General features: G+C 45.3%; 1 protein-coding gene across 1 annotated transcript; it reads left to right on the top strand.

Moving 5' to 3' along the window:
- Positions 1 to 201: 201 nt before the first annotated feature.
- POLR1D (RNA polymerase I and III subunit D) lies at positions 202 to 11,532 on the top strand. Its single transcript, XM_044287008.1, has 3 exons — positions 202 to 309; positions 7,174 to 7,248; positions 10,814 to 11,532. Exons 1-3 carry the CDS (start codon positions 272 to 274, stop codon positions 11,076 to 11,078), a joined length of 378 nt encoding a protein of 125 aa, XP_044142943.1. The 5' UTR covers positions 202 to 271; the 3' UTR covers positions 11,079 to 11,532.
- The last annotated feature ends 2,516 nt before the right edge of the window (positions 11,533 to 14,048 follow it).

The following is a 14,048-nucleotide window of genomic DNA, read 5'->3' as shown; positions in this document are numbered from 1 at the left end:
CTCCCATTGAGTCGCAAACAAGCCAGACCTCCCGTAGAACTGACACTCCTAGCATAAAGGCAAAGGTCTGCCCTGAGGAGTAACAACCGCCTTATAGACGCCAAAGTATAAACTGTGGCAGAAGCCGCTCCTAACTACGTCATCTAACCTGGCCGACGTCATACCAGAGCGCCGGCGTCCGCGCGCCTCAGCGTGCCCACGTTCCCGCGCCGGAAGTCGCTGCTGAAGGCATCACGCTGGTTGGCGACATCCGGTTTGTGGTTCCGGATTTATGGAAGAACGCACAATGAAGGAGGAAGAGCTAGAGAGGTAATGTGCCTGCTGTGGAGTTTCTGTCCGATCCCTGCAGTTCCTTATGATGCTTCTGTTCATGTCTGTACTGATGTGTGCGTGTTGTAGACATTGCAGCCCTGCAGCTGGACGCCACTTGTGCTGGTGGCTTGGAGTGCCCCCCATAAGTGCCAGTTGCAGCCTCTTCCTTCATCACAGGGGCCAGTTGCAGCATTTTTTGATGCCATGTGTCATGCTCCAGGTGCCAGCCGCATGGGCACCCCCACAGGTGCCCTTCAGAGCATCCCCACAAGCCTGTGTCCCAGGGTTACCGGCTGCAGCGTCTCTCACTTCGGTGCCAGCCTCAGCCCCACCGCAGTTACTGCCACAGTGTCCCAATGAGCCAGCCATAGTCCTCTCACCCACTCCCCAGCATGCCTGACGTGGACATATACAGCAGGATTGTGCCCCCGCCCCCGGTTATCCTATACATATCACTCGCTTTGACCATGTCATGGTCTGGGCTTATGGCACTACCACCATCTTCTTTATGATGTGTATGTGCCACGGCGTCAGCCATTTGCCATGTGGCAATTCAGGAACTTTATAAACGGGCTGTCTTGTATAAGGCTGTGGATAATAGATAGGACTAATAGGGTGGCTCACCCCCCATGACTCTGGATAGGTGCTAAAACCCAGGAATTGAATCACCCTGTTCAATAAATACAATAACGCTGGTGGGCTAGCACTCAAAATATATAAAGCTATCACTATTTAATGCTGCAACAATGGATACAAATAATACACACAATAAAATACAATGCAATACCAAAAATCGCGATTAATATGGCACAATAGCAATACAATCGTATTTAAAAAATCGGTAAAAAGATTATTTTAATACGATTTTATTGCTATTGTGCCATATAATCGCGATTTTTGGTATTGCATTGTATTTTATTGTGTGTATTATTTTTATCCATTGTTGCAGTATTAAATATTGATAGCTTTATCCACATTGTTAGCTCCATGATGTTTTGAGTGCTAGCCCACCAGCGTTATTGTATAAGGCTATGTTCACACTGACTATGTCCCATTTCTTGTGTCAAGGCCGCAGACCTCGCTTTTGAACCCCATTGGTTGTCGCTAAACAGCAAAAGGACACCCACCTGAGTCAGTCTGAACACAGCACTGACAAAGGACATGTCCTTTCTTGGCGCGGTCACTGCTTTAAACCAGCGGCTGTGCAAACCGGCAGCGTGGATTCCAAGCCAAACTTCCTGCATCAAAAGACGGCATGAGAACGGGCCCCGGCCCTGCTTGTATTACTTGTATTATACCTCACAGCGGCAGTCAGAGTTCTGCGTTTTTTTTTTGTAGAAGCCGGGCTGGCTGTGCATGCGCGGCTGTTCTCCCTTTACTTTGGGAGGGGGAGAGGGGTCTCAGAGATAGGATGGGCACCTGTGTGACATTGATGGCATATCCTAGCAATATGCCATCCTGTATCAAAATAGGCTGAGCTCTTGGGGCAGTTTGTTTTTCCTGTATCAGAATACTGTGTAATGGCTAAACTTTCCAAAATGCAAATAACCAGTCCTATCTCCATGCAGACACTACAACAGCAGGGAGTGCTGGGAGATTTCAGCTCTGAAGCCTGTAGAATTGTAAATGTGGTTCTGGACTACGATATAGCGTGTAACTCAGGATCAGTACAATATTTGTTATGTAATGTGTTTACATGTATTCAACTTATCTGGTATGTAGATTAAAGGGGTTGTCTGGGTTCAGAGCTGAACCCGGACATACCTCCATTTTCACCGAGGCAGCCCCCTGACTTGAGCATCGGAGCAGTTCATGCTGCGATGCTTCCCTTTGCCCTGCGCTAAATCGCGCAGGGCAAAGGCATTTTTTGGACGAACCGGGCTCTACATGGGGCTGCCAGGAAGCCCGATGATGTCAACTGGCACTGATGGGCGGGCTCTATGGCTACGGCAGCACTAAAGCACGCCTATCAGAGCCGGTGACGTCACCAAACACACTGCTGGGCGGTTATGATAAACAAAAGAGCCTGTGCCCTGCGCGATCTAGCGCAGGGCAAGGGAGCGCATCGGGGTGCTGACTGGGTGAAAATAAGGGTATGTCCGGGTTCAGCTCTGAACCCGGGAAACCCCTTTAATTCTATATGTAAGGGTCTGTTCACGCTGGCATCATGGCTTCTGTTGTGATTGGAGCCATAACAGATCCGTAGTTTACTAGTACGTTTTGACACAATGTTTTCACTGCCTGGCCCTGTTAATCAAAGTGCAGAGGGCATGGCAAATGCAGAGAGAGCAGAGCCTCTAGGTGTAATGGCACTGCCCCCATTGCTCTTAGAGGCTCATTTGCATATATTAAAACATAATTTTTCACAGCAATGCAGGCACATATGAACATGGGGCCAACACTGATGTCTTTAGCAGCCAAGTGCACATGTAACGGGTCAGCCAGTGTCATAGGGGCAAATCTGCAGACAGATGGTTAAGTACAAGTTGACCATAGAACATCAGAAACATGATGCCAGTGTGAACATAACCTAAGTTTTAATGGCAGACATAAACTTTGACCACTTCTTACCGACTGTAAATCCACATCCATTCAATTACCACCATAGAGTTCCCCGAGTGGCATTACCAATTGGATCTATCAGTTGATAAAGGCTGGATTAGCTGAAACGCGTCCATTGGTTCGAACTATTGATGTGACACACATAATAAAGAGTAGTAGCGTACATAATAGAAGACTTGGGATTTCTTTATATGGTTGGATTTCTTTATATTACGTTTTGGGATTTTGTTCCTTCCCGTGCTGGCGTGCAAAAAGGATCAAGTGCTGACTACTTCTGTTTACCAACAATTGGATCTAGTGATATGACCATTATCTGGTCCTGCTGATATAATTGGAACCTGATAGGTTTCAGTCCTCGGACCACCATCAGAACCATAGTGCTCAGAGGGAAAGCTGCAGTTCTGATCTTTATGCTGTCCTTTTTACTGTTTACAGGTCAGAGAAGGACCACAAAGGTGTCCCTCCATACAGACATTCATGTGGCTGAAATATCAGCACACCATATGTCCAAAGTATAAGGACACCTGGCCGTCACATCGATATGAGCTTGTTGGACATCCCCTTGAAAAATGGACATTACTATGGAGTTGGGCCCCCATTAGGTGGCCATACCAACCTCCACTATTCTGAGAAGGCTTTTCAGAAGATTTTGGAGTGTGCCTGTGAGCCAAAGGACAATTTGTGAGGTCAGACCTTGATGTTGGGGAGAAGTTCTTACAGTTGGAGTTCTAATTCATCAGAAAGGCGTTTGATGGGGTTGAGGTCAGTGCCCTGTGCAAAATCTCACATTATGGCCCAGATTTATAATCCTATAGATGGTGTAACCTCAGACCGGCCGTCCAGACCTGCAGCAGATTTATCACAGGGGCTCAGGTTGGAGGATACATGTGGCGCAGGAATATAAATTTTTCGACTTTTATGCCAGAATTGTGCCTCAATTTTAGCACAAAACGGTATGTCTTAGTCCTTGTCCCGTTACAGCGAAGCCCCACCCCTTGCAGTGTATGGAAAAAAAGAGCAGAAACCCTAGACGCACCGACTTGCACCACTTTTAAACAGCTCTTAGGCGCAGACACGTTAGTAAACCTGAGCCTATGTCTTTGCTGGTCTCGCGTTCTGCCCTGGGGCACAGTCATACTGGAACAGGGAAGGGCTTTCCCCAAACTGCTCCAAAGTTGGAAGCATCCAATGGTCCAAAATGTCTTGGTCTGCTGAAGTAGTAACAATAATATTATCCTTTACTGGACATAAGGAGCCTAGCACAAAACGTGAGAAACCGGCAAGACCATTAGGCCTACTCTACCACATGATACAGGGGCACTGTGCTTTCCCCTCATTTCTAAACCCACATTTAGCCGTCAGACTTCCAAATAGTGAAATGGGATTCATCTCTCCACAGATCATGTTTTTGCTGCATCTGAGTCCAGTGACGACGAGCTTTCCATCTCTCAGACAGACGCTTGGCGTTGTGCTCAGTGACTTTAGGCTTGTGGTCAGCTGCTCTGGCTTATAGGGGTATTCCGGTTACATTAAGTTATCCCCTATACACAGGATAGAGGATAACTATTAGATCTGTGGTGGTCCTAGAGCTGGGACCCCCACTGATCTCAATAAACGGGGCCCCCATACCCCCTGCAGCACCTTGAAATGATTGGAGTGACCAGTCGGGCATGCGCGTGTGGCTGCTCCATTAATTTTTTTTGTGCATTCCGGAGATAGCTGAGTACAGAGCTCTGCTATTTCGGGAATTCCCATAAAAATTAATGGAGCGGCCGCACATATACCCAACCGGCCACTACGTTCTTTTCTTTGGGGTCCCAGTGGTAACTCCCACTCTTCTAATAGTTATTCCGGTTACATTAAGGATAGGGGATATCTCAATACGTCAGCTTGACAGGCTTACTGTGACCACTTTTCAAAACTGGAGTGAAAATGAAAAATGTCTCTATTTTTTGGGCAAACAAGCCCCTAAAGCCTCAACGCCCTATTTCTGAAGTGCAGGACTTAACGCATATCCCCCTATGAGTGCAGGCGGCCCACCACTATGTGGCTGTTGTGACTCCTAGACACTTCCACTTGACAGTGATAGCAGGGACAGATGACAGTGCCACTGAGCTGTTTAGTATTACCCATACTGCTACCACTGTTGGTATCTGGAGATGGCATGCCTGTGTGCTTGATTGGAAGTTCTTGACAAATACAGTGACATCTGGAAATATATTGCGTTACAATTAAAGGGGGTTTTTGGCAAGTAGTGATTGAAGAGGCCAAGGCACTCTGGTGAGCGCTGCGGCCTATTCGCAGCATTCCAAGCGCAGCGCCGTACAATGAATAGTAGCCGCACTTGGAATTGCATCCCTGGCCCATTCACGTGAATGGGACTAAGCTGCACATAGGCCATGTCACTAATGAGCGTGATATTAATGGCCTAGGAAGAGGCCCCAGTGCTACCGGTGTGTCTCTTCAAGAAGCTGATTAGTGGGGGTGCCAGGTTTCGGACCCCCGCCGATCTGATATTGATGACCTATCCTGAGGATTTGTAGATTGTAAGCCCTCACAGGCAGGGCCCTCTCTCCTTCTGTACCAGTTTTTAACTCGTCTTGTTCATGCTTAGTGCAATTATCTGTATTATGTATGTATACCTCTTTATATATTTACAGCGCCTAGGAATGAATGTACGGCGATGGGCAAACATGGCACGTGCAGCGGGCGTCATGGCCAGCAGGTCTCCGCTGTTTCAAACAGCAGAGACCCGCGGCTAATGACTGCGACCGACAATAATTCCAATTGCGGTCATTAAAGCCTTTTGATGCCATGATCAAGAGAGATCACGACATCTAAAGAGTGAAAAACCCGGGCTTCTTACTGGCATCCTCTGCGACCAATAAGGATGGCAGTAATTGATTTGAATACGCTGGGTCTCGCTAAAGAGACCCAGGGCATTAAAGCCAGCAGATGACAGGCCAACATAAGAAATGAACAATTAGTGGATGTAAACAATCTGATTGTTAAAAAAAAAAAAATATGGATTTTGTAGGCTCAAATACGAGCTTCAAAATCTTAAAGTAAAAAAAATATAAGAGTTTAAATCACTCTTCTTTCCGTAGAATAAAAAAAAAGTACAAAAATAACAAAAAATATAAAGATCCTGGGTATCCCCACAGGTCAGTTTTGCAGCAAAGGGAATGCCGTAGGGACAAAACCCATAAAAGTGGAGGAATTGCGTTATTTTTACAATTCCACCCCATATGGAATTTTTTTCCCACTATATTGTATGCAATATTAAATGGTGGCATTAGAAAGTACAACTTACCCCGCAAAAAATAAGCCCTCATACAGTTATGTGAACGGGAAAATAAATAAGTTATGGCTCAAGGAAGATGGGGAAGAAAAATAAAACAAAAAGACCATAATAAGGGTTAATGGTAAATAATAATAGGTCATCAATATCCAAGGCCCTTTTACATGGCTTAAAGATCGCTCCTGATAATTGACCTGTGTAAAGGTGCCACCAATCACCCGACAGACAAATGCTTGTTGAGGCAATCTAAAGGGCCCTTTACATGGGCTGAGAATCCTAAAGATAATCGCTAAAGAGCATTCGTTGGTGATTATCTGTCGTTGTAAATGTAGCGCCGATTACCCGAAGAATGAGCAAAATGTTTGTACACACACACAAGTCGTTAATTGCAGACAGCAGATCGTTTTGCCGATAAACGAGTCAGTATGGGGAATAGCGATGGCGTATGCGATCACTTCTCCCCATACTGTGGAGGAGATTGGTGCATGTAAATGCATGCTTCCTTTCTGACAATCTCCATGTCAAGGGACCTTAAATTGTTATTTGTCGACAGCACGTCGCCCTGTGCAGATGAGTTGTGCTGACAATATGCAGTGTGAACGGGCGACATATGATTGGAATAATGATTGGTTGGCTCACTTTGCATCGGGCTATGTGAATGATGCCAATTAACTCCAGTGTTGAAAATCGTACCTCGTATACTTCCGCCATCAGTCCATGGAAGAGGACCCTCAGTGTTTTAGCTAAATGTAAGAGAACTTGTGACACTGGAGGTTGAGCAGCCGTTCATTCTGGTGCCCTTTACTTCCAGACTTGTGGTTGTCAGCAATGTTCTGTTACATCTAGACGTCATGATGCGGACGGCTGTGAAGACTTCTTCCCGGAGCTGATAGAGCTGGCGTCTCCTCCATCCATTCTGTACAGCTTGTAGCTACCTGGAGCTTTGTGATGTGGTTGGTTTATCTTGTGATTAAAATTGTATTTTTTCTTTTGTGCAGGAAAGCGGTAGAAGAGCTGCTGAAAGAAGCCAAAAGGGGAAAAGATCGTGCCGAGACTATGGGGGCAATGGGCTGGTAAGTCATTTCATGCAGGGCACATGTAACCTTTATAGGCGAGTTTTAGCAATGTAGTATAACTTTCCAGCAGACTGTTCAAGCAGAGGAATACCCTACCGCATTTCATCCTATACACTGTGCACTGCCAGACCCCATTGACTATAATGGGATCCAGAGGGGATCTGTCCGCTTTCCAGCATAAGCACCAGGGATTGGATGGACAAAAAAACGGTGCTTGCTGGATCCTATTATGGTCAATGGTGTCTGGTGGTGCACGGCAGTATCCAGTGAAGGCTTTTCCTCTACCGGATAGTTTTACCGCCTGTGTGAAACTAGCCTAATATTTAAAGGGAAGCTCACTAGGACAGAGCCCCCTCCGGATTCATATTTTAGAAAGCCAGCCATGTATGTTGAGTTTTGGGTGAGTGGCACCATGCCATACTCCATACATGCCACCTTTCATGCTGAGTTTCCATGGACATGGGCAAGCAGGATGGCCAATTAGCAGCTTATTTTAAGCGACTCCATGAATGTGAGTTCAGAATTGTGCTCAGGGAAACATCTACTAAAGGCACCAAGTCCAACTGTATGTTTTTTTGGCCTAAAATACCATAAGATGGGTGCCTAATCTGTGTTGGGGTGCCTACAGTCAACTCTGTTCTGGAGCGTAGTCATGTTAGCTAATGATACTTTTCATAGTGTGTGACCAGCTCCATAATGCATTTCCTACAGCTTCTGTATCATGAAGGTATTTGCCAGTATAGATATCTGCAGAAATTGGCCCACGCTGTTTAGATGCAAAGAGTAACTTATTAAAGGGGTTGTGCAGGCAGTTTATATTGATGACCTATGAGTTGTTTGAAGAGGAGGTGGCGCTCCATGCGCGTGACGCTTCTTCATTGCACTGCCCGTGTCTCGGAAGCACAGTGTAATCACAAGCACCCACTCCTTTACCTTGAATGGAGCGAGTACTTGTAATTACACTACGCCACTGCTACAGGGGAGACAACACGTAGTGTAAAGAAGAGGAAGCAGTGCTCACATGGATGGGCCACCTCCTCTTCAAACAGCTGATCGGTGGGGTTGTTGGACCCCCGCTGATCAGATATTGATGACTTATCCTGAGGATAGGTCATCACTATAGACTGCTTGCACAACCCTTTTAATGGCTGCAGTCTGCATTTTTTCAGAATGATAAAGGACTGTTAACAGCAATAGAGAGGTCATCATTACATCCACTGTGCTTTGGAGGTAGTTCATCGCACTCGTCCTTGTGTTCCCAGCTGCTGTCATTAAAACGTTGATGCTTTCTTCCTACAACAGCACCACACCTGTCTGTAGGTTGTATGTGGTATCGCAATTCTGCCACCTTCAATTCACTTCAGTGGATCTGAGCTGCAATACCAGACACAACCCGTGGACCTCTGTGGAACTGCTTCTTGGAAGAAATTTGCAGTGGTTTTCTAATCTTGTACAATCAGTTTAAAGGGGTTCTCTGGGAATTGAGAAAATAAAAAATACTTAGATATTACTTTATTATAAATACATTCCTAAATACCTTTCATTAGTTATAATGACTCATTTTGTCTTGGGAGCAATCATTAGGAGAAATAAAATGGCCGCCATCCTATTAGTACACACAAAACCTGTCCTAATCACACAGGAGGACAAGTAACTTCACAACACCGAGCTAAAGAGCTGCCTCATCCTCCTCTCTGCTCTGCTTGTCAGGGATTATGATCCTGAATACAGCTGATAAGATATTAAGCTGAATCTCTGTAGGAATGGAGTTCAAGAGAAGACATAAAGTACAGAGAGGAGATGGGGGTCATGAGCAGCAGCACTTGTTTAGTCTCCATTACCACAGCCCCACATTACCACGGTCTGTCCAGTCCGTCCTCTCTGTACTTCATATCTCCTCATGACCTCCATTCCTGCAGAGATTCAGCTAAAGTTCAGCTGAATTTGGAATCATAATCCCTGACAAGTGCAGCAGAGAGGAGGATGAGGCAGCTCTTTGGTTCAGTGTTGTGAAGTAACTTGTCCTCCTGTGTGATTAGGACAGGTTCTGTGTGTACTAATAGGCCAGCGGCCATTTTATTTCTCCTAATGATTGCTCCCTAGACAAAACAAACCATTATAACTAATGAAAGGTATTTTGAGAACATATTTATAATAAAGTAATATTGAAGTATTTTAATTTTCTTAATTCCCAGAGAACCCCTTTAACTCAGCTTAAAGGGGTTATCCCATTACAAACTCTCATCCCTTATCCACAGTATAGGGGCTGTGTCTGATCATTAGGGGTCCAGACCCAGATCACATAAGTGAAAAGGCCCTGCGCTCCATTCAGCTCTATGGGACTGCTAGAGCTCTGCTGTCTTTGGCAGCGTCGATAACTGAATGGAGCGTCAGCACACACGTGTTACCACGGCTCCATTCAAATAGGGGGAACGCAGGGACCTTATTCTCCTAATGTTTGGTGCCCCAGTGGTCGGACCCCTGCCAATCAGACACTTATGCTCCTATAGACAGCATAGGTAATAAGTGTTTATAATGGATACCCCCTTGGAATGGTTATTCCCATCTTAGCCTTTAATGGAATATCCACAGGCTATGTAATAAGTATTTGATAGATGCAGGTCCCACCTGTCTCCAGAATGGGGTCTTCCTTACCCCTGTCCTGTCTCTGGCATGGGTGACCCTCTCAATTTACTTCTTAGGCCTCTATCACACGGGCATCGCGTGTGAGGGCCGGACAAGATGCGGGTGCGTTGCGGGAGAATGCGTGATTTTTCGACGCAAGTGCAAAGCATTTTGCACGTGCGTGAGAAAAATCTGCATGTTTGGTACCCGAACCTGGACTTCTTCACAGAAGTTTGGGTTTGGATTAGGTGTTCTGTAGATTTATTATAAAATGATAGCATTGTTAATACAGAATGCTTAGTAAAATGTCCATTGAGGGGTTAAAAATAATAAATAAATTTAACTCACCCATCCACTTGGTCGCGTATCAGATCTCCTCTTCTTTCTTCAGGACCTGGCTAAAGGACCTTTGACGTCGCTGCGCTCATCACATGGTCCATCACTATGGTGATGTAAGCCATGAAGGTTTCTATTGATAAAAAAAACTGGACTACCCCTTTAACTCACCCAATGCCATGGTTTTGTGTTTTTTGTTTTTTTATAAGGCTTCATTCCCACAGCTGCATCTGTTTTGCAGACTGCAGTTCCATAAAATATGAATACCGGTTGTGCGCATCCTGCACTTTCCTCGGTCCCTTGATAAAAATGTCTATTTTTGTCTGTAAATTGGACAAGAAGACTGGGACATGTTTTGCAATTTGTGGAACGGCCTCACGGATGTAGACTGTCCACCTTTTTTATTACAGCCCCATAGAAATGAATTTTGCAGATCTGACGCAGACATAAAAATATGGTCGTGTGCAAGAGACCTATATATGTTTGTGTCATTAAAAATCAATCCAAGAGTTTTCTTGTCTTATGTTTGCCTTCCATCTGACACTAGGTGGCGCACAAGACAAGCTGATTGACCTCAGCCGCTCTCTATGTTCTTTTGCAGGATGAAGTGTCCTCTTGCCAGCACCAACAAGCGATTTCTGATCAATACCATTAAAACCACTCTGCCGCCTGATCGGGAGAAGGACAGCAGATCAGAGGATGAAAAGGATACCAGGAGCCACAGCGGGGATAGGAGGCATTCAGAAAAGTACAGTTCTCATCCCTATAAAAGGAGCGAGGACTCGCGAAAGGACAAGAGGAGGTCTCCACCTTCAAGCAACAGCACAAGACATAGACAGTCCAAAAGCGACAGCGAGAGACGATAGCTGGGTGGTGGGGGGGTGAAGCAATAGGGCTCATACTGTTATCCGTTTGCAATATGCAGGGTATTTAATAGTCAGTCTCATCTGACTCTTAAAGGGGTATTTCCACCTTAGACATGTATTCTACTTCTGGGGCAAATTGTAGTGAATGAAGAGAGTGAGGTACATGGGCGGACACTTTTTGTGCATTCTCTGTTTGGATGAGGTGGCCAGCCCTCAGCACACCTTGAGTAACGGGGTCGGAGAACCCCGGCTCTGGAGATAGGTACAGGTTCCAGATGTGCGACCTGCATCTGTGAGATATTTATGGCATTTCCTGTGGATATGCAATAATTGTCTAAGGCTACTTTCACACTTGCGGCAGGACGGATCCGGCAGGCTGTTCACCCTGTCGGATCCGGCATTTCGCTGTGCCGCCGGACCGCCGCTCCGTCCCCATTGACCATAATGGGCGCAGCATGGCAGTGCACTGTGAAAGGCCGCCGGACTAAAAGTTCTGCATGTCCGACTTTTTAGTCCGGCGGCCTCTCACCGCGAACTGCCGTACTGCACCGGAGCCTCGCCCCGTCCTCATTATAGTCAATGGGGACGGAGCGGCGGCACGGCGAAATAGCGGAAGGACGGATCCGACAGGGTGAACAGCCTATCGGATCCGTCCTGCCGCAAGTGTGAAATTAGCCTAAGGTGGGAATACCCCTTTCAGACTGGCAATGACTGTTATATGTTATAAATGCTTTCACTGCAGTTATTACCTGCACACAATTTTGGATTATAAAGGACAGTAAGCCACTTATTTATCAGAGGTGTAAGTAATTCATGACCTTCACAATCTTGGGGTGAAGGGTAATGTATGCTGAACTTGGAGAGGTTCTTGCAGATTTGAGGAATGTTTGGCTATCATTGTAAAGAGCAATGTTGCCCAACCTATTGCTTTCCAGTTTTAGCAAAACTATAACTCCCAGCATGTCCCGGCAGCTTCTGACTGTCAGGCCATGCCTAGAGTTTTAGGCAAGAGCTACATGGCCTCAGTAATCCCATTCATTTCTATGGGATCTCTGCTACCCAGCGATCCGTGTCACGCAACTAGTGTCGCCATGGTGCATCAGCAGGAAAGCCACAGGTTAGGGGACACTTATAGGATGTAGTGCTGTCAGGACAAAGGGCTTGTACTCTAACACAAAAAATGGCCCCACGTGGTCTGTGCATGTTCTGTAACCCTGCGCACCTGCCCTGGTGCAGGTTTGTATGCAGAAAATCTGCACGGAATCCGCACTATTTATTGTGGTTTTTGTGTACATTTTGTCTTCGTTAACAACCCCATTGAAGTTTACATTGGGGAAAACCAGTCTACAGAAGGTGCAGAATTTTTGACATGCTGCGGATTTTAACATTTTGCATGGAAGAAAAAAAGCAGTGTACATGAGATTTTTCAAATCTTAAGTTTGTTGGTACTGTATTACACTGCGGTTTTTCCGCATGAAGATGCACTCGGAAAAAAACGCACTTTATCTGTATTGTGTGCCCGTAACCTTAGGCTTGCTTCACAAGTGACTTATTAGCTGCGGAATTCCTGCAGCAGAAAAAAAAACGCACCAAAAGGGTGTGTTCACATGCTGCAGATTTTGTTGCAGAATAGCTGTAGATAGGAAGCAGTGTCATTCTTTGCATTGGAAAGGGTGAAATCTGCAGATTTAAAATCCGCACCACAGGTCAGTTTCTGCTGTGGATATTTTCTGCCACATGTGGCTGAGAATTGCTGAAAGCTCATTCACTTTGCTGGTACTTTACACTTCTGCAGATTTGCTGCACGAAAATCCACGACAGCAAATCCGCAGCTAATCGGCTTCAAAGTGGGATGTGTAAGATTGGACACAAGGATTTGCTGGTTTCTGCAAAACACTGCTGTTCATTTGTCTGGTACTGCAGCTTAGTGTCTCACTTCATCATTGAAGGTTTGGTTACTGAAAATTGATTTTAGAGGCCAGGATGCAGGTAGGCAATGGAGGGATGTAAAAAATCTTTTAGTAATGAACCCCAGAGCAAGCAACCGGAGTTTAAGATTTCATTTTGTAAGGCATAATGGGAAATAAATAAGAGGATTACACCCGCTCAGTACTCACAGTAAGATCATCCCAGAGAAGCATCCTTAGTTTATATCATATATTAATGTTATTAATCACATTGGGGACAATTTTGTGGTAAGAATATGGCAAACAGCTGGTGTACGTACTTGGCGCCACATTTATTCAGTGTATAGCAAGAAATTCTAGTGCAATTTGTGGCAAAAAAAAATATAGCATCCATTCTTTACAAAACATTTATCGAGTGTTTTTGACACTTTTAATTACAAGTTCGACAAGGGAGTGTGGCTTAAAGGGAACCTGTCACCGGGATTTTGGGTATAGAGTTGAGGACATGGTTTGCTATATTCCCGCTAGCACATCCGCAATACCCAGTCCCCATAGCTCTGTGTGCTTTTATTGTGTAAAAAAAACGATTTGATACATATGCAAATTAACCCGAGGTGAGTCCTGTCCCCATGTGAGAGGAGTCAGGGACAGGACTTATCTCAGGTTAATTTGCATATGTATCAAATCGTTTTTTTTACACAATAAAAGCACACAGAGCTATGGGGACTGGGTATTGTGGATGTGCTAGCGGCCATCTAGCAGCCCATGTCCTCAGCTCTATACACAAAATGCCTGGTGACAGGTTCCCTTTAAATGTTTCGCCAATAACGCACCAATATTTTGGCACAGAATTTTGACGTGAAGTAAGCCAACTAATAGTAGAAATACCTAAGACTAGACAGCCTAAGGGTACGTTTACACGTGCATACACAGCAAATATGCCATTGTGGTTTTTCACGCACAAATCCGCAGTGTTATACGGTGCAAGCAAAGTGGATAAAAAAAAACCTGCAGCATAAATTGATCTGCTTTATGTCCATTTATGCTCCAGATCTCCACCACG

This window comes from Bufo gargarizans, chromosome 3 (genome assembly GCF_014858855.1).
Source record: "Bufo gargarizans isolate SCDJY-AF-19 chromosome 3, ASM1485885v1, whole genome shotgun sequence".
NCBI lineage: Eukaryota > Metazoa > Chordata > Amphibia > Anura > Bufonidae > Bufo > Bufo gargarizans.
The sequence above is the reverse complement of the archived record's forward strand: the minus strand, read 5'-3'. Positions and strand labels throughout refer to the sequence as shown.